Source organism: Nesoenas mayeri (assembly GCF_963082525.1).
Source record: "Nesoenas mayeri genome assembly, chromosome: 11".
NCBI lineage: Eukaryota > Metazoa > Chordata > Aves > Columbiformes > Columbidae > Nesoenas > Nesoenas mayeri.
In genome coordinates this window covers 15,270,022-15,294,729 of record NC_137563.1, presented here as the reverse complement: position 1 = coordinate 15,294,729, position 24,708 = coordinate 15,270,022, and the positions used below count along the sequence as shown (strand labels likewise).

The 24,708-nt window shown below is 42.7% G+C and overlaps 3 protein-coding genes across 3 annotated transcripts; 2 read left to right on the top strand and 1 right to left on the bottom strand.

Annotated features, from left to right (window-relative positions):
• Positions 1 to 720: 720 nt before the first annotated feature.
• On the top strand, positions 721 to 6,135 carry TM2D3 (TM2 domain containing 3). Its single transcript, XM_080351532.1, has 6 exons — positions 721 to 816; positions 1,593 to 1,691; positions 2,531 to 2,688; positions 3,246 to 3,420; positions 4,000 to 4,075; positions 5,281 to 6,135. The coding sequence occupies exons 1-6, from the start codon at positions 729 to 731 to the stop codon at positions 5,444 to 5,446; spliced, it is 762 nt and encodes a 253-aa protein (XP_080207658.1). The 5' UTR covers positions 721 to 728; the 3' UTR covers positions 5,447 to 6,135.
• A 350-nt stretch (positions 6,136 to 6,485) lies between these two features.
• Positions 6,486 to 14,800, top strand: MAPDA (N6-Methyl-AMP deaminase). Its single transcript, XM_080351400.1, has 10 exons — positions 6,486 to 6,550; positions 7,977 to 8,107; positions 8,635 to 8,695; positions 8,953 to 9,040; positions 9,590 to 9,671; positions 10,350 to 10,476; positions 11,173 to 11,253; positions 12,237 to 12,375; positions 12,820 to 12,920; positions 13,845 to 14,800. Exons 1-10 carry the CDS (start codon positions 6,497 to 6,499, stop codon positions 14,034 to 14,036), a joined length of 1,056 nt encoding a protein of 351 aa, XP_080207526.1. The 5' UTR covers positions 6,486 to 6,496; the 3' UTR covers positions 14,037 to 14,800.
• Positions 14,801 to 17,813: 3,013 nt separating this feature from the next.
• LARP6 (La ribonucleoprotein 6, translational regulator) lies at positions 17,814 to 24,708 on the bottom strand (the record flags this gene model as incomplete). Its single annotated transcript, XM_080351268.1, has 3 exons — positions 17,814 to 18,884; positions 19,976 to 20,168; positions 24,464 to 24,708. 3 exons carry the CDS (start codon positions 24,706 to 24,708, stop codon positions 17,814 to 17,816), a joined length of 1,509 nt encoding a protein of 502 aa, XP_080207394.1.

Below are 24,708 nucleotides of genomic sequence, written 5' to 3'. Positions count from 1 at the left end.
ACCGGTGTTTTGCTTGTACAGACTTGTGTTCAATAGGCCTGGGTGGGGTTTTGTGTGTCCATCTTTACCAACTGCTTATCTTCCTGCTTTCAGAAGAAAAGGGGAAAAAATGAAGGAACAAGTGCTGGAAAAGTGTGCAGGGTATTAATATTTATTATTAATATGTTTTATATATAAAGTGTCGTCCTTTTATGGACTGCAGCCCACATGGTACCTGTGATGTATTCAGATTGTGCAATTACCACCTTTGGTGGGGGTTTGCTTGGGGGCGTGTTGGTGTTTTGTTTGTTTTTTACAGTGAATTTCTGGGTTTAGCAAATATAAGACTTTTAGCATAGATGTATCTATGCTGTCACCATTTAAGTTTTCAATGACCTTCAGCAATGACAGAGCTCCTTGAATAATACGGATTAATAGAAATAATACAAAGTGTTCTACAGGGATGAATATGTAGAGAGGACGGACAGGCCCAGGAGGTTCAGGACAGCGCGGTGGGTGACAGGTCAGAGCGTTCAGGGGCTGGTAGAGCCGGGGCGGCGGGGGCGGGAACCCCGGGACTCGCGCCCAGGCGCCCCCAGAGCCCTGCTGGGCCGTGGCTCCGCCCCACCCCGCCGTGGCTCCGCCTCCACAGCCCTGTTGAGCCGTGGCTCCGCCCCGTCCCACCGTGGCTCCGCCCCCTTGGGCGGTGGCTCTGTCTGTGGCTCCGCCCGTTCGCGGCGGCGGGCAAGATGGCGGCGCCGGTGTGTGTGCGCGCCCTGCGGAGCGTCTGCAGCGCCGCGCTGTTCCTGTGCCAGCTCTACGTGCTGTCCGGCCGCGGTGAGTGCGGCTGCTGCCGCTTCGCCCGGGCTGTCCCGGGCCGAGACCGCGCGGGTGGGGGGCGCGAAGGGCGGCAGGGGGGGGAGCTGTGGCGAGCCCGGCGGGGGAGGCCCGGCCTGCAGGTGCGCGCTGTTCTCCCGAGCGTCCTCCGCCCATCCCCGAGGCGGAACGCGGCCCTGGGTCGGCGCCCGTGTCTGCGGAGGGTGCGCCGTCCTTCCGTGACCGGGGCACCGCAGCCGCCTCGGGCCCGGCCGGCGTTACCCATGCGCGGCGGGGCGGCACCTGGCGCTGCAGCCGAGGCAAATAACGGGCCCGCAGCCCCGGGCCCGCAGCCTGTGCTCTGCTCGGCAGCGCCGGTGCGGGGCCGAGGGGCAGCTGGGGCCGAGGGGCAGCTGGGGCCGCGGGGCCCAGCGGGAGCGGGCCGGCCCGTCGTCCGCTGTGCGACACGGCTGAGCGGCGCTGCTTGGTAAATGGCACAAACGCCGTGTGAAAGCGCGTCCCGAGCAGCGTGATTTAGTTCTCATGGGGCAAACAGACAGACCGAATTGAAATAAACATGGTCCTTGTCTAAAAGGAGTGATTTAATTCCAGTGTTTGTTGTAATGCTTAATATAAACATTCTACTACTTATAGAACAGAAAACCAGATTTTTATATGTTTTTAATGCCCATTACACCTTCCACTTGTGATTCCATGTCAGAGTGCTTACATTAAGCTGTTTCTGAAGGCGGATTTGATTCTAGAAGTATCACTTCCTCCTTCTTTTCCTCTTGCAGCAGGATCTCTGATGAGCACAAAGCATGCCCAGCCACAGTCCACGTTTGCAAAAAGCCTGACTTCAACAAGCACAAATACTCCTTATTTTAAAGCACCAGGTATAATATTTTGTTATTTCATTTATCTTTCTTCTATGGCCGTTTTCCTCAGTGTCTTGAGTTTAATAGTAAAGTTCTTGAATTATGTCTTAAAACCCTGTACATGTTTTCAGTGCTGAAAGACACTACAGTATATATACCATGTTATGAGTGACCTTCAATGACCTTAACAATTGGTTTGGATTATATAACTAGAAAATTGGTCTATATAAGATCTTACAACCAGATAATGATGAGTTAAACTGCCGTTGTGGTTCATGCGTTTTGTACCCTCTCAGGATGGTGGAAGTTCTTGAAAAGCTCCTGCATTCTGGAAGAACTTGTTGCTCTTCCCTATCCGACATAACTACACTGTTTGTAGCTTCCTAAGGGATCCACCAGGACTGCCCGAAACACTGTTGTTGCTGCTTATGCGGCAGGTGGTTCTGACACACACGGATAGCAGATGGCCGGGCCAGCTGCTAATGTAATAGACCTGCGCTAGAAGTAGGTTACACGTGTCACCTGCGCTGATCGCTTCCCCGGGGACACCACCGGCTGAGCTCTGTGTGGCCCTGCGGTGCCACCCCTGCAATGCCACCCGTGCGGTGCCACCTGTGCGGTGCCACCCCTGCAGTGCCACCCCTACAATGCCACCCCTGCGGTGCCCGGCAGCTCCTTGACTCACGCAGCGGTTCCCACAGCACACGCTTGTGACGGTGTGTGACAAGCAAAGCCCTTTGTGCATCAGTGCAGGAGGGTGTGTGTATAGATGTATGGAAGAAAATACATATATACTTTAGAATATATGGCTTTTTAGATTTGCTTTCTGAATTATATTAATGTATTTCACCTTTCAGAAAGTACAGAAATTCCATCTTACGTGACGAAGTGTCCCAGCAACGGGCTTTGCAGTAGGTTGCCACCAGACTGTATGACATGTAACACAAACTACTCCTGTATATATGGGAAACCGGCCACTTTTGATTGCAGAGTCAAGCCACATGTTCATTGTGTCGTAAGTAACCTATTACTTTAAAGCCCTAATTTAAGTGCTTTAATTAATGGTATCTTGTCATAAAATATAAAAAAGTTGGTTTCCAGGTTCTTAGTCAGGTTTGCAGCTCGCTGGTACCATAACGTGACTCGACTCCAGGCGGTTGCTGCAGAGGTGGAACCCGCCCTTGTGTTTTCCTGTGTTGTGCTGGATCTTTTTGTTACACAGCTGTGTGACTGAGTTAGAACCTTTTGTTGGCCAATCAAAAATGAACCAATTTGAGAGTGGGGAGGCTGAATATCTGTCAGAGGTACAAACTGATCTTGCAGGTGAGACTGAACGAGTCCTCCTTTTGGCAGTAGCCTTACACTGCAGGAAGCGGTAACGTTCTACTGTGCTTTAGTAACTCTTTGTCACTTTTTAAATGTTGATTTTTCTATTGTACTTGACTACACAGAGGTAGCAAAGAGGGTAATTGCTATTTTGGCCAAAACGTCTCTCTGTAAAATGCAATTTGATACGGCACTCTGTGAATCTGTTTTTACTACTGGTGAAGTGCTAATGCCGTCCTTTTATAGGATCAGAACAACCACGAGCAGGAGAACTTTACGATTAACATGACGTGCCAGTTCTGCTGGCAGCTCGCAACTACGGATTATGTGTGTACCAACTCCACAAGCTGCATGACGGTTTCTTGTCCGCGACAACGATACAATGCCACTTGCACAGTACGGGATCATATTCATTGTCTGGGTAAGGTGGGCTGAAACAGTCTCTAAAGAAGCTTTTTTCATTCTTAGCACTTTTTGTAATGGGTAAATACAATGCTTGTTACTGTCCATTGCAGTAAACAGCCTGCCCCTTGATTAATCTATTGGGGGTTTTTTAATAGTTACATTTTTGATTTTTAAACATAATAGTGACATTTAACTATAAATATTGGCTTCTAATGTTGTTGTGTACCTTCACATGAGAGAAAATAGTTTTATTTTTGTCTGCTTCTGTGAATTAAACGAACTTGGACACCACTAATAGAATCAATATGAAATGACTCAGTAGGATAACTTAAAAAAATCCTGCTGGTTTCACTCAGCTAGTTTAATTTTCCCCTTTTCCTTTGTTGAGTGACCTTGCATGTTTTCTGCTGTGGGACAAAGATTGATTAACAGACTGGAGACTGTGTAAGAGCCTTTGTGTTGCCAGTGTTGGTCTGAATTAGTGTCAACAATTTTGGACCCTTGTTGGAGCAATACAGTATCTTCTTGCTTCTCATCTTTTTGCTCACTATGTGGTCTTTGTTACATTAAGGTTTCAATGTTTTCTCACATTTAGGTAATCGTGTTTTTCCTAAGATGCTCTATTGCAACTGGACTGGAGGTTATAAATGGTCAACTGCCTTGGCACTAAGGTACACAAGAACTACTAGATAATGTCAAGCTAAAATACATAATATTAGGAGAAAGGGATTCATTGCCTAGAAAATGGTCAGTTTACGTGGTTTTCTGCTGGGTAGAAAAATGGTGTAGCCAGTAGCCAATATTTCATGTAGTCTAGCTTAGAATTTGGAGGCCTAGGATGGCTAAAGATCTCGTCTGCCCTGCTCCTGGCTGTCTTCAGCAGAGAGAGCCTCAGAAAACACACAGTTTCTGCACCAAATGCGCTTTCTTCACAGCAAATGCCAGCGATTCTTGGGCTTCACAGCATGATCTGAGTAGAGAGGACTTGGGCTTTTGTTATTCTGTATGGTGTCAAATGAGGCACAAATGCTCAAAAAAATCTGCAGATCTTTTTTTTTTTTTTCTCCTAATTTTTATACAGTTTAAACAATTAGGGCTGAAAATTGTCCAGGTTACTTCTCAGCATCTGAGGTCAATGCAGCTGCGGCTGAACTCGGTGCAGTCGCTGGGCTGGCTGCGGGTGGGACACGTTTGGCACAGCTCCCTTCCCCAGGGCAGCTGGGGAGTGCCTTGAAACAGAGTGTCTTGTATTTTAAATCATTAGGGAAGAGACCAGTGTAGCAGGATTGAATGACACTCTTGAGGTTATTTTTGGAATGCTAAGCCATTAGAGCACCACAAGAGCGATTTGAAAAGAACTGAAGTTGTTTTGGTGGTAAGACCTTTTCCATTAATGTGATAAATTAGGTAGTAAGTATTCCTGGAGCCAAAGATACAAAAGACACTGATTAAGGCAGCGATCTAACACACTTTCCTTTATAGCAAGTTGCTCCCTCTGCCACCAGCTGGAGAAACTTGCTGTTGCTCGACTGCTGTGTGGGGCTGAATTTAGTGTCTGGGTGTGATTTTATAGCTTGTTTGTTGTGGTTGTTTGTTTGTTTGTTTAGTTTCTGCTAGCTTAGAAAAATTTGAGAGTGTTTGTTTTTATTGCCTGTCCTGAATGAAAACCTGTCAAGTCCATGGATAGCATTAATTAGCTAAGAAATAGTGCTATTCCATCAAAAACTCCCTCATTTAAATGAGCTCTTTTTGTACAAAATATGTATAGTATCTTGAACTGATCATCAGCTTGTAGGTGTGTCAGAAAGAAGTGTGTACAGATACTCAAACTGAGCTTCTCTAATGATTATAATGAATCATGTTTTTATTCTTATAGCATCACCCTTGGTGGATTTGGTGCCGATCGTTTCTATTTGGGCCAGTGGCGGGAAGGTCTGGGAAAACTCTTCAGCTTTGGTGGACTTGGCATTTGGACTCTCATTGACGTGCTGCTGATAGGTGTTGGCTACGTGGGGCCTGCGGATGGTTCTCTTTATATTTAAATGTGGGTGCAATGTGTTTCAGAGAGGAGAAGGGGCTCTAAATAAAAGAATGTAGAGATCTGAGCCTTTAAGGCAGAATGAAGAACAGTTGTTCTTTCTATGTGCATACATTTTAATGTACAGTATCTGTACGTAGTTTGCCTTTAACTAAGGTAAAATAAAAGAGTGGATCACTGCGTAAGTTGAAATTGGTTTTCTTTCTTCTGTGGACATGCTATTTTTCTATGAAAAAGGCTGAACAGCTAACCAGACTCCCCACTGTGCTTGAACTTGGGTGATCTGTCAAGCACCGAAAGCCAACTTGAATATTGAGTTGTTTACTTCATATTTGTATGCTTGAATTTAACTTTAAAGCTAACTTCCCAAAATATATGTCATTTTGTTTTTCATATTTGTGGGAGGATAATTTATTTGCCTGAATTACTCTAGCAGTGTGTAGATCACCATGTTTTATGATGTTAATTACATTAATGTCTGTTTTGGGATATAGCAAGAGCTAACATCTGCTTAGCGACTTGTTGACATAAAAGTGTGGGGTTTTTAGAATTAGATTGTGGTAACACTAAAAGCTGAATATGAAATAATTGAAGTAGATTTTAGGATTGTTCCAGAATGTCTTTGTTCTCATTGGGTTTTACCTGCATATCAGTAAGAGGTGCAATTTGAATTTGTATTCTTGTGCTAGCAAGCTTGCCAAGTTAATTAAAGGGGGGGGGGGGAGGGGGGTGGTGTCAATATAATTGAGGTGTGTATCCACTTCTGAGTCGCTAACGAGATGCTGTATCAAGGCGCAGTGCCGCTGGCGCGGAGGACTGGGTGCGTTCACTCGGTACCCGCGGTGCTGGCCCCGGCCGCCGCTCGTACATCTGCACATCTGACACTGGAATAAACTTGAAGCTTTAAAGGAATTAAATAGTGAAAGTGTTTCGTGCGACTCGGCCTTCCGCCCTGCCGCTCCGCTCCGCTCCGCGGGGCGGGGAGCGGGGAGCGGGGCCGGGGCCGGGGGCGGAGCAGCCGCCGTGCCCCGCCCGGGGCCGGCTCAGCGCAGTCATGGCGGCGGAGCGGGAGCGGGAGCTGCGCTTCTACCGGCAGCTGCCCAAAGTGGTGAGCGGGGCTCGGCGGGGGCGCTGCCGGGGGAGCGGGGCGGGGGAGCGGGGCGGCAGCGCAGCGGCTGCGGCGGGCGGGAGCGGGGCGGCAGCGCAGCGGCGCTGCGGACACACACACAGCTCTTGTGTTCTGAGTCTCGAGCAAACGCGCGCTTTTCTTGAGGTCCTGTACCCCGCAGCAGAACGCGGTAGGTGTTGGCGTGCCCTGCTCGTTTGCAGCTCTTGGTGTCTGATCTGCTTCCAGTTAAATCACCCGAGCATGAGCTGCTTCTCTTTCGGGGCCTCTCGCCCCCGGCGCAGCCGAACGAGCCCGTCTCGGATAACGCTTTTTGGTTTGTTTGTTGTGTCCCGCACGTCCCGCGGGGTGTGCCTGGCTCCTCACGTATCCGCGCTATCTCCTGGGTCGTGTTACTGCGGCTTTATCGGTGTTGCCGTTCAGAATTTGCAAAACAGCAAACGGCACGTACTCCGGCACAGCTGGTGTTGTACACACACAGATGCTCCATCAAAACCACATCAGATACATCGCCCTTGTGTTCTCACGCTCTTTTTCAATAAGATGTTTTTTAGGGCTTATTTTTAATGTATAACTGAATTCAGTGAGGTTTTTCGCTTTTAAGAGTCTGAGAAGTTTAATGTAGTAGCTGTAGTAATAGATACCTGGCTTGCCTTCCAGAAGGGGCAAGCAGCCATAGCTCCTGGCATTTACTTGGAGTCGGGCACCTTCACGGTTCATGAGAATCTGACCCTTTTCCTCTGCTTGTGAACTTAATACTTTAAAGAATGGGAATATGAAATCTCCCATTTGCAAAATTAAAATTAAATCTTGAAGAACTTACAATTTCAACATGTAAGAAATACTTCTCTGTTTTTTCTTCTCCCAGGGAGAAGGGATGCATTCAGGCAGGTTGCTTTGCAGATACATTTTGAATAGGTTGGGAGGGCACTAGGGACCTGCTCCATATGTCGGGAGCCAAGAGATCAGAAGGAGCAAAGATGACACAAGGAGTGAGGATCGTAGGTTGTCAGGAGAAAGCGGGGCAGAAAGTGGCTTCGGACAAAGGAGGGCAGTCCCTCCCATGCTGTGAATGGGTAGAGGTAGCATCTTGCTGGCTTTCTGGTGTGCATTAAAACTTCAAACTCTGAAAAAATGAAAGGCGAGTGGACAAACAGATGTTGCTATTTTCGAACAATGTACTCATACATTTAACTTGCAGTGGATGGGGAGAGAGTTCTTGAATCCTTATTACAGCTAATACCAAGGCAGCTGTTGGGCTCCTCCTTGCCAAACACAGAGATCACTGTCACTTAGTTTCAAACTCGGGGTGAAGCACTAAGGTGGGACACAAGAGCAGTGCCACAAACGGGGCGGTGGAGCCGTGCTTTTCACCAGACACCAGGCCACACGATGGGCTTTTCTCTAGGAACTTCACGCGCATTTGAACGGCTGCATCAGCTCTGCCACTATGAAGAAGCTTATGGCCCAGAAACCAAACCTTCAGATCCAGAACGGAATGACCATGATTGACAAAGGAAAGAAAAGAACCTTAGATGAGTGAGTATACACGTGTGTGCGCGTGGTGGACACTGACCGAGTGCCTTTTAATTAGTTCAAAACAGAGAAATGTATGGCCTCATGTATTTGACTGCAGAAAATGCATATTCAGGTTTGAATCACCGTATAATCTGTTAGATTTTTTGTTGCCTGTATCTATATAATAACTTCTTAGATGTTTGCAAACTAAATGGAAATCTCATGTTGATTAATTCCCTTTGTAAAGGATGGAAAATTTTCACGTGTAGCATATGCTCTTCAGAGAAAATGGATTTGTATAGTTTCCTTTTTTTTGGAAACTTCATGTTTTCCTTTGTGCTTAGAAAAGCTTTGTGGTGATAAAAACTGCTGCAAATGCATTGTTGCCATCTAAAATCAGAAATGGCCATTCAGCTGGTCTGTGTATTTTAAGCTACAAGCTGGTGAATTGAGCTCAGTGAGTACATGTTTCCAAAGTGCACTTTTTTTTGTCAATCCTCTTACTGTTCAACACCTGTTCAATTAATTTTTTTAACTTTTTATTTTAGATGTTTTCAGATGTTTCAGATCATCTATCAGATTACCACTAGGACTGAAGATATTTTACTGGTAAGTTAATTAAAAGTTCACTTAAAACAAGTAAGCAATACACACAGTCAAAATCAACTGGATAGACAGCACGGGCTTCCAAGTAACAATATCAGCAATGATCCCTGCAATTGGAGGTCAGAATTATTATTGTAAAACACATTAAGTTTTGCAAGTGTTTCACGCCAAAAGATATCCAGGTCTTTTAGTTGTAAAGGAAAAGAAAACCAATTATAAGCATTGCTTTCATGATGTTGAATACACTGTTTCTTAATCAGATAACTAAAGATGTTATTAAAGAATTTGCTGATGATGGTGTCAAGTACCTGGAATTGAGGAGCACTCCTAGGGAAGAAAAGTCCACAGGTACAATCTGTTCTGGTCTTTAATTTGTAAGTCTGATGCACTATAAAACTTGGGTATGACCATGTTAATAGCAAGTAAAAACAAATTTAGTTTGGTCAATAAATATACACTTTCAATACAAAAGCAAAGATTTGACCATGTAAAAACATGTCACTTTACTATTAGATTTCTGAGGACAAAAACGTGTTGATTATGACTCTACTACTGTTCTGAGGTTGTCATTATTTTTAATAGTTGATATATTTTATTTTTGTTACTTCATTTTTTATTTTCTTTTAGACGTGGTTTCATAGAAACACATAAGAGAAGTCCTGTTGCTGCTCTCTGGTCACACTAAGTTACTTTCAGACGCTTAGGAGAAGGCTTAATTAAAATGTATGCTTCAAAGTAAAGCTATATTTATAAGGAGAATTAGAACTATATAGATTAAAAGACTATGGACTAAAATCAAAGGTTCAAAATGAAACTTAGGAGGCTAGAGAGCTGCATCTGCAACATAATAAAATTAATTCAAATATGTTTATTCCAAATGTGTACATGTGTTTGTAGGTATGACCAAAAGGATGTATGTTGAAACTGTACTTGAGGGTATAAAGCAGTGTAAAGAAGAAGGCTTGGACATAGATGTCAGGTAAATAAAGCACATGGAGTACCTCTGTTTCAAGGGCTGTGTGGTCTGATGCTCGGTCACGGTTTGCAGAGAGGTTTACAGACCATCAGCATAGGAAAGAAAATTGTGCTTAAACTAGATGACACGGAATGGAAACAGGTAGCTCCTTGGAAACCTGAATTTTTATCTTCCTTTTTTACTAATGGGAATGAAACTGAGTAAAGCTTATCAGCTCTAAGACTGTTCATTCTCTGCAACATTTTCAGGAAAAGCAGTATTTTTGATGGAAATTGCATTAAAGACTCATTTTTTTCTCAGCCTGGAGGTATCGCAAAGATCTTTCTTTGTACAAGCAACCTGCTGTACAAACTCAGTTCCAACCCTTGCTAGAGTTAGTTGGGGAAGCTCAAGAAGTCTCCGTGTTCAGGTGTGCCCCTGTGGGAGGCTGCAGGCAGCAGGTGAGCCCTGTGTCCCCTGCCCGCCCTCGCACCGTGGCTGCCGCATGTCACAGGCTGGCATGTTAACCTCGTTTGTGTCCCTCTGCACTTTGGGAGCTGCCTTCCTCCAACAGGTTCCTGTACAAATACTCTCTATACTCAGCTGTGAAGGATGTGAAGTGCCATTTTTGTTGGTATCAGATTTATTGGTCTCCTGATATTACAGTTTGTATTTAACTTAATATGTATGTTTCTGCCCTAGATTGTTAATAGCGATAAATAGACGAGGCGGCCCGGCAGTTGCTAAGCAGACTGTTAAACTTGCTGAAGAGTTCCTGCTTTCCACTGATGGGGTTGTAGTAGGACTTGACCTCAGTGGTGATCCCACTGTAAGTTTTTGTTTTATTTTGGTCTGGTTTTGAGGATAAATATACAAGGTTTTGTAACAGCAAGTGGTTCCAATCATTCTTTGTTGTTACAGGTTTTTGTCCTATGTTTGTTGCTAGTTTGAATGGGTTGTTTGTAATTGTGATACCAGGTTCATCCCTGTTGCTGCAGGGGACAGACACTCTAACAAAGACTCGATAGATTCATATATGACACTGAAGAAAGAGCCACTGAGAAGTCATGTTTGTGGGAAGTGTCTGACACTAAATTGTCCCAGTCAGATTGGGTTGAGGCAAGTTAAATAATATTGCAAGTTGACATGTTTAAATTTTATTTAGATGCACCAAGTGCTTATTGTGTGTTAAGAAAGCAGAAATGTTTGAGGATAGCTGTCAAGCTGCAAGGAAAGGGCTCTGGGTGGTAGCTGTAGAAAGGATATCAAAATCAAGACAAGTGGCTTGTCAGTGTTGGGCATCATCTGAGCTACTGACGTTTGACCAGTTTGTCTCATTTGTTCCCGGAGAGTAGAACATTCTGTGACTTGCTGCATTCAAAACTGGAGTAGTGGGAAAAGAAAAATAATTCAATGTAACTGTATTTGAATTATGTATTTTAATATTGCTAGACTTCTTAATTCTTGTAATCAGAGTTGTTTTGTAAAACAAGCTGTACAATGGTGATGTGTTTCTGTCTTCAAGGCAGGACATGGTCAAGATTTTTTGGAACCACTCTCAGAAGCGAAAAAAGCAGGTCTAAAGCTGGCATTGCACCTTTCAGAGGTAAAAGTTTTCTTTAGTTGATCCTTCTCTGTAATTCCCATTTTATAAAAGCCTTGATGAAAATAAAATTAACTTCTGTGTGTTTTGAACTTCTCAGGCTGAAGTAGTGATGGTTTGGGACACTATGACAAGAGAACAGAAAACAAGGAGTAATCTTCAACAATCTGTTCTGAATCAGAGCTGACACATTAATTCTTACTGTACTATATCTATTGGGGGGTTAGGTGCGAATTTGAAAATCAGTCGTATTCCAAGAGATCTATTGTTTACTTCCTGGTATTTCATCAGAAGTCACGTATAGTAACACTTGCATGTTTTCATGAGTAGTTCCATTAGCTCTGCTTGTATCAGTAGAAAGAGTTGGGCTTCTCCGTACCATCTGTTGAAGTGGTGAAGTTTACTCTGACAAGTCTGATAAATACTGATAATATTTTTATTTATTCAGGAACTTAAGCATGATAGATGATGTCAAAGGCCTATTTGTTTCTATTTCATTAAGAAGGCTTTTGCCGGATATTCCTTCATGTTTATCTGAAAATTTATTTCTTAATGTCTTAGTGGTCTTTTGTTTTTGTTTCATTCTTTGGTTGGTTTGGTTGGTTTTGGCCTCCTGCACTTTAAGTTCTTCATGCACCATTTTTTACTCCCTGTGTAAAGCAGGCATTAAAGGTCCTCTTGCTGGGGTAGTTTTGAAACTGAAGCACACAAAGCTGATTTGAGGCCTCCAACTGGAAGTACCTCAGCACCACAAATAATGATTGTCTTGTTTTTCCATACCAGTTCAGGATTATGGCTCCTTCGGTTTGTAATTCCAAGTTGAGAGTCACCTTCATCTACTACTTCTTTCCTTACAGGGTAGTAATGCAGATATTTAGTCTCACTAACACTTTTGGATATGTGAACATAGAACGTGAAGTCCATTGTAATTCTTTAATGCGCTGTTTTATGCTGCCTTGACAGAATGTCACGTACATTCTCTCTAGATTCCAAATCGAGAAGAGGAGACCAAAGTTCTCCTGGGCCTTCCTCCTGACAGAATTGGACATGGAACATTTCTCAACTCCGCAACAGCAGGCTCAGAAGAGTTAGTGCCACTTGTTCGACAGAATCGCATACCGATTGGTAAGGAAACGCCTTGGTGATCTCTGCATTTCACAACACCGTTCGTACTGCTGACTGTAATTCTCATTTGTCTTCGACCAGAGGTGACTTAGAAAAACGTGTTGGTGTATGAGAGAGAATTGCCTGTAGAGGTGCACTGGTCATGCTTTTGACATCGTATTTGTGCAGTAGATGAAAACAAAACTAAATAATAACTTCTAGTTACTGTGCAAGGCCGTGTGGTGTTTCTGTGTAGGGTTTGCAAGCTCCCTACATTTTACACCCAGCCACTAGTTAAGAGGAAATTGACTGCCAGACTTTCCTCAGAAGATACAACCAAATATTTGAACCATAGAAAATCAAAGAAACAACAATAGCTGGTTTTAATTTTCATTCAAGAGCAAAGAAGTCAATTAATGAGTCAAAACCATATCTTTTGATACAAATCCTTGGTTTTTTCCTTAGAACTTTGCATGACATCCAACATCAAAACTCAGACTGTGCCTTCCTGTGACAAACACCATTTTGGATACTGGTACAACATGGGCCACCCTGCAGTGCTTTGTGTAAGTTTTTTTTATTTTAAACATTTATTTAGGTAAAGAGCCAAACTAGTCTGAAACTGGAGAAGTCTGTCTCCTTCTATGGATCAGAGCTGTCTTATTAACAGTTTCCAGCCTTGCAGCAAATCATCTGCTTACAGGAAATCATAATGTTCTCTTCTGTATTTCTCTTGGTGTTATTGTAAAGCAAGACCTGTTTTTTCTGCATACGTAGGATGCATGCAATGAACTTTTAACTGTTTGTGTACTGATCGATTTCTCTTAAACATATTGGTCCAATGCTTGCATTTGAGCTTGTGCTTACCTGGCTATTTATTGTTTTGGATGAGAGCTATTGAGTTCTCCTGACAGCTAATTAAGGTCCTAAAATGTTGAGGTGCCAAGTATTTTGCTGACATTGGCAGGATTTTACTATCATGCAGTTGGTTTAACCCCGATAATCTGTAACATTGTCCAAGTGTGTGTATATCTATATTACAGTGTTGTGCTTGTTATTCAAATAAGCCTCAATCCTTTATTGTGTAAAGTATTTATTATTGATCTTGAACTCTGTTGTATTGAGTGAAAAATAATTAATGATTAGAGATTATTTCTGAGATTGTCAGTTGTGAAAAGTGTAGATAACCAATGAAGTCACATAAGGAAGCAGTTTACCCATAAAGGCCTATACAAACACTAGTAGAAGGAGGAGATACTTCAGTGGAATGGGACATAGTTAGCAATCCTCTCTGTGGGGACACAAGGACTCTGAGTTGCAGATGGGCAATCTTATTAACCCTGAAATAATCCTAACTTGCTCCTTTTAGATGAATGATCTTTAAAATTGTGAAACAGCAAGATAAAAATGGTTTGTGGTGTGTAGAAAAAAACCCTTTATAATGTAGAGGAACTAATTCAAACTCTTGTTTTCTTTCGATTTGACTCCAGACTGATGACAAAGGCGTCTTTGCAACAGATCTATCGCAAGAGTACGAGCTGGTTGCAAAAACATTTAATCTGACTCGATTGCAGATGTGGGATCTTTCCTATGAATCGATCGACTATATCTTTGCTTCAAGTGTGGTAAAATCAAAGCTAAGGGAACAGTGGTGTAAACTGAAGCCAACTCTGTTTGATTAATCAAACAGCTGGGTGTGTTAGCTGAGTTAATCAGCATTTTTTAGTTAAGTCCCTGGCTTTTTTCAGACTTCAGGTTTACAGATGCAGCCCATAATCTGCTCCGGTGCAAGATGATGGCAGGAATGTATCCTTTGTTAGTGGGGACAGAATCAAGTGTTTGTTCCTAGTTGGGAAGGGCTCTCAACCAGTGACTAAAATCCAAATGCGTCATCAAGTAGTTTCTCTCCAGCTGATACATCATGTCTTAGAAATACTTGATATATGTCATCATAGTACAAACATTTGAGAGTCAGAACAGAATGAAGGCACAACTGTTTGAGTTTACAATGTCTCTGTTGGCCAAGTACTTTGTATGGTGTGTATATTTGGGGGTTTGTATTATTTTTAAATAGAAGTTTTGAGCTATTGATTAAATGTGAAGACAGAAACAAATTCAGCAAGAAAGAAATATGTCTCAAAGGAATTAAATATTGCATCTGTTTTTATTGGCGTTCATGTGTGACTGAAGCTTGCTGTGGATTGTGTAACGCACGTGGCAGTGCCTGTTGATGCCCTCAGCACTGAGGGTATTGAGACAAAGTTAAGAATCTTTAATGCCTTAGTGAACTGTGAGCTACTTAGAGCACATGCTCTAGTTCGTAAAGTGCTTTCTAGAATTGCTGTTTGTTTCTTGTAAAAAAGCAATAAAAATAGCTTAAACCTCTGTGTTTTCAAAACCACTACTTCAAGTGTGCGTGTTTGAGCTGTGCAGCAGAGCGGCAGGTCTGGGCTGCTGCAGGACAGGGTCTGAGAGCAGACGCTGCGCCTGGGTTCGCCCCGCGAGTCGCAGTGCCTGCGTGCCTATAGTTTGATACTGTCAAAATATACGTGAACATACATACGCAACAGTATCCAACACTAGATATTGCTAGCTAGCGTAGGAAGTATCCAGAGAGAAGGTATCTCGTACTAGAATGCTTTTACATTGATTAATGAAAGAAGCAAAATTCATGCTCTACAAGGAATACTGAATATAAATAGAATGATACAAAGGCTGTTCATTACCTCTGTTTTGGTCTTTTTTTGATAAAATCAGCATGAAGTCGTTGTTCTGGCTCCAAAGTGGCAATAAGAAACAAAAAGAGAAGAAGAAAAAAAAAGGGGAAAAAAAAAAAAGGCAGGGGGGAGGAGAGTAAGGAAGTTGCCGTGTCTGTGTGGCCACCTGAGGTTTCCACAGAACCTTTTCCAAGCAGAAAATGTTCCTTTTGGAGGTGGGGGAAAATTATGTGAAGTAGAACTGTAGCCTTATACATTCTCATCTGAACTCAGAATAAGACCTCATGTTTTTTAACAGTACTTTAAATTACTTTCCACTGATCACATCATTTTTTGTTGGTCTAGTTTCATGATCACTTGCAATTTGGTCAAGTTTGTCTGTATTTTCTTTCTACTGAAATAATTACTGTGGTAAATGTAATCTTTTTCCTTCTTATTGAAAAGCCCTCTAAAGACAGGTAGTGAAGCTTTCTGGAATGTTATAGTTACGTGTATCTTAGTCTCGCGATAAGTGGGCATACACTTGTGCGATGGCATTCTTGTGTAAAATAAGTTATGGCCTTCTAGTAACTCTTCAGTAACCTAGTATTTGGTTTATTAGTGAAGAAAAACTTGTCAGCTTCCTGTTTATTTACCAAGGGGTCATCCTCAGTGTTCATTGTAGCTGTGAAGTGTCCAATTTTCTAAAGCAAAATAGGACTCATGATTAGTGTCTGAGATTTTTAGTTTCAACCTGTTAGTGTTACAAAGAAGTGAGTTTGATTTTTAAGGTTTACATGTTGACTGCGACATGTAGATGTGTTCATTCCAAGAGCATAGCCCTGGTAAATGTTGCTATTTCCAACTTCCTTCTCCTGCAAGCATACAGTGTCTTGGGGATTTTTAACATTATGGACTGCTACATATAGTTCTCAATATTCCAATTTAATTGAATTCTGTTTGTCTTCAAAATATTGCCTTGCTTCAGTTGTAGTACAGCCCCAAACAGTTTGGTACATGATGACACATGGATACTGCATAGTTATAAGTAAAAAAACCTTCCCCGATTATTACTGAAGGAGCCGTGTGCTGGAAGGACAGTGAAACAGTCCTGTTCTATGTCACCTGAACACTGTGTACTTACCCTGTCACTTCGATACTTGCAGATGCACTGCTGATTTAAAAACACGCACCACTTTGCATTTAACAGTATTTATAGTGTCTCAGCGGGTAATGGAAGTCAGGAGGTAACCTGGAGGATTCCATTTGTGTGAAGTACAAGACGCAGAAGTATCTCTGGGTGGCTAAAGAACAATACACAGAACCAGGGGATTTCTGTATGGTGGTTTCTAACTGCAGTTACACTTAGGTTGGAAAGGGTGGGGAGAAGATTTGGAATGAAGTATAGTCATCTGATTAGCGCTTTGTGATGCACAGTTGAAGTTGTACATCAGAAGCTGAAACCTTACCTTCTTACTGTCGCTGGGCTAGTTCTCAGGAGTATAACTTTTGTAAGTAGAACCACAGAGATTCCTTCTTTGGCTTCAGGTAGGATTATAGTTAATTTTAATTTAAGTGCTTCTTGCTGAGCCTGCTTGCTGAATTCATAGTTAACAGTAAGATAACCATTTAGTTTCTAATATTGTATAAAAACGACTCTGACATACAGTTGGAGTGAAGCATCACCACATCAGTAATAGGGCAGAAGAGCTTGTTGGTTTCCCACCCCTGAATATAGTGGAAGCTATGAGTACCTATTTCTAGAATTTCATATGGTATGAGGTTTATTTTTTTTTAAGTAAACAAAGTAGATCTAGACTGAGTTAATATTCTTGTTTATTCCATCTGATTACATAAGATAACACTTACAGAACAGTCTTCAATGCTCCAAGTCTTTATTCACATCACACACTTTGGTCCTCCTAAACATTATTGTCTTTGGTGACTATGCAAGCAGAGAGCGACTGCTCACTGTGGCATAAGCTTATCAAGAGCTCCTTTTGAGACAAACACTGAAAGTCTTCAAAACCCCTCTACTCCTTATGATTACACTTGTAACATACCACAGCTTACCATCACACAACCACTAAACTGTATTTACACACTGCTCTTCAGGATCAAAGCTTTGCAAGTAATGTAGTTGCATGAATGATTTATATGCCTGTTTCAAACTAAAATATTAAAAAATAATAATACAGATAAGGGCATTGCATTAGGTAAGTGCATAAGATGATTAAGAGACTGGAGTATCTCTCATGCAAGAGGCCTAGAGACCTGATGCTGTTTAGACTGGAGAAGGCCCCAGGAGATCTCACCAATGTTTTAAAATACCTGATGGGAGGGAGTGAAGCAGATGGAGCTTGGCTCTTCCCAGTGATACCCAGGAACAGGAAAAGGGGCACAAACTGAAACACAGGGAGTTCCATCCAAGCATAAGGGAACACTTTTTTACTGTGTGGATGGCTGAATTTGGGGACATGTTGCCCAGACAGGCTGGGGAGTCTCTGTCCTTGCAGATATTCCAAACCCTAAGCAACCTGCTGTAGGGGACCTTGCTTGAGCAAAGGAGGTGGACTGGACAACTGCCAGAGGTGCCTTCCAACCTCAACTATTCTGTGATTCTGTGAAGTGAATATACAAGTCTCCATATGAATATAAAATCTCTTTAAAATTAAATACTGACTTAACTCAGTCACTCAAGTGATGATTTTTCACCAGGCTTGAACAAAAGCAGTTGACTGACTTGTGAAATTAAAGAACAATTTATTCATTCTTCAGAGCCTTCCGTCTTTGACATCCATTGTGGAATCCTTTAGTGCCATCCGGCCCCTTAGGCAGCCGCAGCACCCCTACGGGTAGCCCGTCTGCAGTCTGAATTTTCCGAGCTAGCATGGGGCTACTGGTGGGACTCCTCTCCCCTGTTACAGTTTGAGCTTTTCTTCTCTGTACCCAGGGGCTACCAGAAGGAGTGATACTGCTATCTGAGGAATTATCTGTATATTTCCTTGGAATTTCAGGGCTAGTGCTTGGGTTAAGCTTGCTGTCTTCAGCCAGTGGAGACTTTTTGGTTACTTTTCTCAGTGAAGATGGACTGTTCCAAGGACTTGATCTGGGTGACACATTAGGACTCAAATGGTTGTTTGGATGAATGACAGGGCTCAAATTACTTGTAGTATTTGTTGCAGTACTTTTGCGTCCTGACAGTGGTGATGTAGGATTACTCTCTGGGTCAGAAGAGCTATTTGCTGAAGATTCATCACCAACAAACAGAAGCTCCTCAACTCTCTTATTAAGGGATCTAGCCTTCTTAAGAGTCTTGCTGGTATCTTGATCACAGCTCTTGTCTTTGGGAACTTTTTTCTTTGGAGGTTTCATGCCTATTAGGACAACTTTCATGCCAGTCTCTTGCTTTTCAGCACACATGAAGTCATGAGCACGTACAGCAGCATCCACTTCTTCAAATTCTACAATTGCACATTCCTGAGTTCCCAGTTGGGTGTAGCGACTGCTGACCCTCCTGATATCAGGTGGTAGGTCCCTACCAGGTTTGAGAATACGAACTGATGAAATTCCACCAAAAGTTACAAAGGCTTTGAGGAGATGCTCCATTACCCTTTCTTGCGTGCATCCGTTTACTTGTTTGCTATGAGCCTGCAGCTCAGAAATCATGTGGATATCATACACCAGTAACATCCTAGTAGGGAGGTTTTCACTCGGAAACACTGGAACTGGAGTATTTCTTCTAACCTTCCTGTTGTCATCATTGAGCTCGAGAGTGTTGGAGTACTTCAGTGCGTAGGCTGTGGTTCTCCAGTCACGGGTAAGGTGTTTCACCTTGAAGACAGACACAGGTTAAGCAGCAGAACTGACCAAATCTACTCAAACTAATTACAGAAAGGCAGGTGCAGGCTCCAGTCTACAAACAGAAACTTGGATTTAAGTTTCATGTAGCAGACTTGAATGAAAAAGTAAACAGTTTTTTTCTCCTATAGTGCACCAGTGAGCTCCTGTAAAGCTCATGTCCTGTTGAATCTAGTGAAAATAGGGACTGACACTAAATCCCAAACTGAAAATCACTACTTTATATTAAAGCCTAATATCACTCCTTCCCTAGGTCTGAACCATGACTGAAATGCATGTTCTGTAGGTTTTATTTTGCTAAATTTGCCAAACAAGTAGCTTTGCCAAGTTTAGGACTTCGTTTTATTAAACTGATTTTTCCTCCCTCAAAAATCTCAGTTTAAAAACCCCCAAACTTCTCCATTTCCAAGGAGCATTTTTAAGAGTTTATCTGTTACCAGTATAATCTGTTTGAAGTGGTCTGAAGAAACTGGGAGTGCCTTAACTTCTAGCTCTGCAAAACGGTCACATTTAAAATCTTGACAAAATGTTTCTAACATAGTTTTAGAAATCATTTACATACACATATTTACATAGAAATTGCTAATGTAAAAAGAAAGAAGAATAAACCCCACCTCATCTTGAAGTAACTTCGGTTACCAGATACTTTCTACTACCCTTCGTTTTTCGATCTCCATACATGTGCAAAGGTCAGATTCACCATCTCTTCTCACAGACAAGAAAGTAACTTTACCAAGATTAGTTAGCTACTCATGAATAGCTAATCTAGAAACTCATTTTATCCAGTGTCCCATTTACTATACCCTACTCTCTCCCTGAATGATAATTTAAAAGTGTAGTTGCTTAAAAGCCTATGATTTCCCTAGCCAATCATGATGAGTGCAGCAATTGAAGTTCTGGATTAGAACAAACCTAACCATCACATCAACTCTGAATCAACCCCTGAGAGAGGTAGATAAAGAGGAAGACTGTAAAGCTGCCTCTATAAAAAAAGTTATTTTCATCTAATCTGTCCTAATATTTTGAGATTCATCTGGTCTTCAAGTCTCAAAAAGACAGCTTACCTTCTTAAAAGAAGTGAGGAGTTTAATACTGACGTAGCCCATCTTATTTCTTCTCACATGCTTTAGAAGGAAGGCATCTTTCTCAAGGTTCTCATCTGAGAAGTAATATTCAATTTGTGCTATTAACTTCTGGATCAGGTCATTTTCTGGTGGTTTCCAGTTCTGGTCAGAGTCATCATCATTTTCCCCTCCACTGGAAAGCAGTTAAATCATTTTAGTAACAGATCTTAATCTTTTATTTGTTGATTCAAATAGTCTTTCAAAATGAAAAGGCATATAGCCACAATGCTGATTCCAACTTACTTTATACGTAGGCACCGCACAGGTATTGCCCTGTCCATCTGAGGCAGGAGGCCAGCTCAGATGGTGAAGCTTTCCAGTCAGCATAGGGAGTCAAGTTCCTGAGCTTGTTCCAAAAGCTGATCTCAGTGTAGAACAATGAAACATATATGCTGGCATCTTGAAAGCTCTCTGCTAGCTCAAATCCTACACCAAAACATGGAATGCAGGGACACAGCACTTGGTGCTCTACAAAGTTCTGCCAATGTCAAGTGTTTTATTTTTCAGTATGATGCTATTAAACATAGGCTTGACATTTATGTGCTTCATGCGTAGTGTCACACACCAGTAAATGAATATTCTGACTTGATGCAATCATGATTTCTCAAGCCTCATCACTGCATGAGTGCAGGAGCCAGTACCCAGGGAGTAAGAAAGAGACAGGACTACCGCACTTTTTACAGGTCACTTCCAGAGTGACAGAGTAACTTGACTACCAGTTTACCAAGGGTCTTGAACCCTATGTATGTTTCAGATAAAGGACTCTAGTGCAGTAGCAGGTCATACACCTTAGGAATAGCTGTATATGCACACATATGCCAGTAGCCAAGGAGTCATTCTCATTTCATCTCTGCCCCTCCCATCATGTTGTCTAAGTACCTGTGCAAAATGGAGTGGTACTAAGTCTCCTATCCCCAAAAAAGATATTGCAACCATGGATTTGAAATAAACATCTTGCCACATACAGTCAGAGCAACATGTTTGTTGCTGCAATACAAATGCCCATTTAAATTGTTACCCAGCATTGAGGCAAAGAGTTCATCCACAGACTGCAGCCATCGATGTTGCTATAAGAACTATAATGCACTAGTCTGTCTTAAGACAGAGCCTTTTTTTTAAAGCTGTCAGCAGTCTAGTTTTGCTGTGGGACTATCATGAAAGTTTCTGTTAAAACCTCAGCAAAAAAAAAAAAGGACGAGCCACGCATTTTCCCAAAATTGCCTTGAGTGGCTTTTTCAGAGCTTGTGAAATCATTTAACAAGGGAACTGGCACCACATTGGAGTCCTCTGAGGGCAATCTCAAGGGAGGCTGCAGCTACTGACTGCCCTTGACCCGTGACAGCTTTGTCCCCGAGCTGGTGACAGTAACACTGACCAGCACACCGCCCTTGGCAGGTGCTGCTGTATATCTGAAGCTGTTCAGATCAACGGGCTCTGCACAGGGAATGTGCTCCCAGGTGTGACTAGTTACGGTAGTTCTTTGGGACCTAGCTTTTTGAAGCTGATGATTTATTTACTTATTATGGTTCTTCTGATGACAGGGCAACACACCAGATATATATGGATATTCACAGAATCCTGGAAGTCTCCTTGTTAAAATCTCCCTAGCCATTTAATCAGATATAGCTCAAAGGCATGGCAAGAGAGGGTGAGAAAAAGAATTTGAGTTATTTGACAATGACAGAAGTTGAGGATGATATATGAAGTTATAATTAAGATAGTGAAAAACATTTAATGTCCAGCTGTGGGTGCTGGTTTCAGAAGAAGAAAAAACACGGTGGTTTATTTTTCATTCACAATATTCCCTTACCCCACTACTTCTCATTTTTCATTCACTACTGATTCAGAACTTGTATGGGCAGAAGAAACATAAACCATTTCAGCATCTTTACATATCCACACTCTGCTAAAAAAAAAGCTTACCTTCAATTCAGGATGCAGCTTATAGTTTTTTTAAAGAGGATTTATTAGTATAGATATTTGCAGGTATTTGGAAGGTTGAGATGGAAATAGAATGGAGCATCATGCTTGGGAAAGAAATTAAAATGAACTGTATGTTTGCAAAGATCAGTACCAGCCTTACTTTTGCTGTAACTAGCCTACTAGTTATTAACAACTTTAATTTACTTATGTCTGTATTCAGAGCTCTGCGATGAATATGCTTCTCAAAACAGTTAGGATAGACTGAAAAACAACCTTTTAACATGGTGACTCATCTGGCTATTAGTCACACAAGAAACTAAACACCTGCACAGAGAATAGATTTTGGGTTTTAAATATCAAACTCAGAAACAATATATTACATTGTCTGGATGGAGTCTAACCTTTTGACAAGTTTTTGTTGGGTCTCAAAAAGAATACTATATAGTATTAATAAATACTATGTGACAATACAAATTACAGCATTGGGTTAATGCTCCAACAGTACAATCACTCAACAGCAGTGTAAGTCTGTTAACAAAAGCTAGTGGATACAACACTGGGTGCCTACTAATGGTATGTGTGGCTGCAGCAGTCATTTAATTGCAATATATATTGCGAAATATTGTATTTTAGACTGACAACATCATAAAAACATTTGCCTTTCAAGCTCAGATTCTTCCTGTATTTGTCTACATCCACAGTAAGCTTAAGCTGAGCAAGAATAGCTTTACTTTTTGCATAGGAGAACAACCTGTTCCTTATAAACAGTCTGAAGATCTTTCTGAAGCACCTGGCAGATAAATGTCTGAGAACTGAATGTCAGAAACACTCAGAGATCTCCCAAAGAACTGTGGTGTCTCGACCATGAGGAAGTGGTTTTCCTTCTTAAAATACAAAACATAGCAATTGAGAGAAAAAATCTAAATTGTCTCCTAGCTTAGCTGGAGAGCTAAATGGCTCATTCCCAGCAGTTTTACACCATCACTGACAATTTTCCAAATATTTGGGTAAATAACTTCCTATTGGATGTTGCATTCCCAAAAGTAAATCCTTAGCTAGGGTTACATGTAAATGGCATAAACATGTCTGAACTTCACCTACTTTTGATGCAGAGCCTTTACAGTTCTCTCCATGGCAATAGCACTGGCCTTTGTTGGATCAAGAAGAGGCCATTTACAAACAGGTGACCTCCACAAGACCTGAATATACATCAGCACTGCCAGCAAACATTTCTTAAGGTAGCACCTACTGTAGTGGATTAAATAAGCAGCAGGTAAGAGTCAGTTATTATGTGTTACAAAGCTTGAAAAAATAACAACTCTTTTTTCAAGTCTAGGCCAGGGCTAGAAGCTCTTACACAAGTAACATTGTCAAAGAAAACAAATGCAAAAAATATGAATTTAAGAAATCAGTAATTGGAATGCAACACTGTAGACTGCTGTACTAATTTGATTTATAATAATACAACACTCATATGATTGTGGAAGACTAAGTAGACTCAATTTAAACATTTCACTTGTGTCTAGGTATGCTCGCCTCCTGTCTGTAGTGCCTAGCTTACAGCTTTGGCAGCCACAGAAAGTTCCCCCTCCCCAGCTACCACTCTGTAATTTAAAATGATGCATCACAGTTCATTCTGAGTCAGTGCTAGGATGTTAAGTTAGATAATTGATTAGAAACAATTGATCTTCAAACAGAATACTGAATTTCATGCTGCTGTACCTAATAATCTTCGTGTGACTAGGTTTATTACTGCACCTTTAGCTTTAGTACAAAACCCACCATAACTAGTGACCTGTGTGTTTGCAGTTTTCTGGCTGTTCCTTTTACAAGTCAGAGATTCTGGTAGGCATCAAAGCAATTTCAGGCATCAGTAATAACTCCTGCAACTTCTAACTAAATACAGACAACACTACTGGCATTATAAAACACTAAAGTGTAGAGTAGATTGTAAAGTGGTAGTTTCTTCTGCATTTAAATGGGTCTTGATTTCATGTCTGGTCAACTTGTTTCCAAAGCCACAGGACAGGTCTGCTTGTCCATGTCTTAATTGTACTAAAGAACATTTCTACGGTTCTATGCAATAAACACCAAAGGGGGGTGCAGGAGCGGGAGGTGGCACACAACACCAACCAAGACTAAAGCCGTTTCTGTAAAAGGCAATGAACTGGAGGTGTCGGGGGTACCACAGCCCGGTGCTTCCCGCTCCGGGGATGCCACATCCCGTTCCGCACCTGCGGCGGGGCCGCTGGGCAACGGCAGCCAGCCTGGGCCCGGCCCCGCGCCCTCGGCGGGGACAGCCAGCTCCCCGCCCGGCAGCTGCCCCGTTGGAGGGTTTCCCGCGTCTCCCACCCCTTCCCGCCGGCGTTGCATCAGCCGCGGCCGCACCGTTCCGTGGGTGTCCGCGGCGGCCCCGCTCCTTGCCCCGCACAGCCAGGCCCGCGGGGAGCGGCGGGCGCGGCCCGGGGCCAGCTCCCGCCGCCCGGCCCGCCCCTGCGGGCTCACCTGGAGCGCCCGCACCGCCCCGAGTCCTCCTCGCTGCAGCTGCCGCCGCCCCGCGCCGCCGGGCACGGCGCTCCGCCGCCCTCCTCCTCGTCCTGCTCCTCCTCGTCCTCCTCCTCCGCCGCCGCCTGGACGGCCACTCGGATCTGCACGGGGCCGCTCCCCGCCGCCAGCTCCCGGCCGGCGGCCCCAGCCCCGGGCTCCGGCGCCTCGAGGCCCGCAGGGCCAGCCGGCTGCCGCTGGGCCAT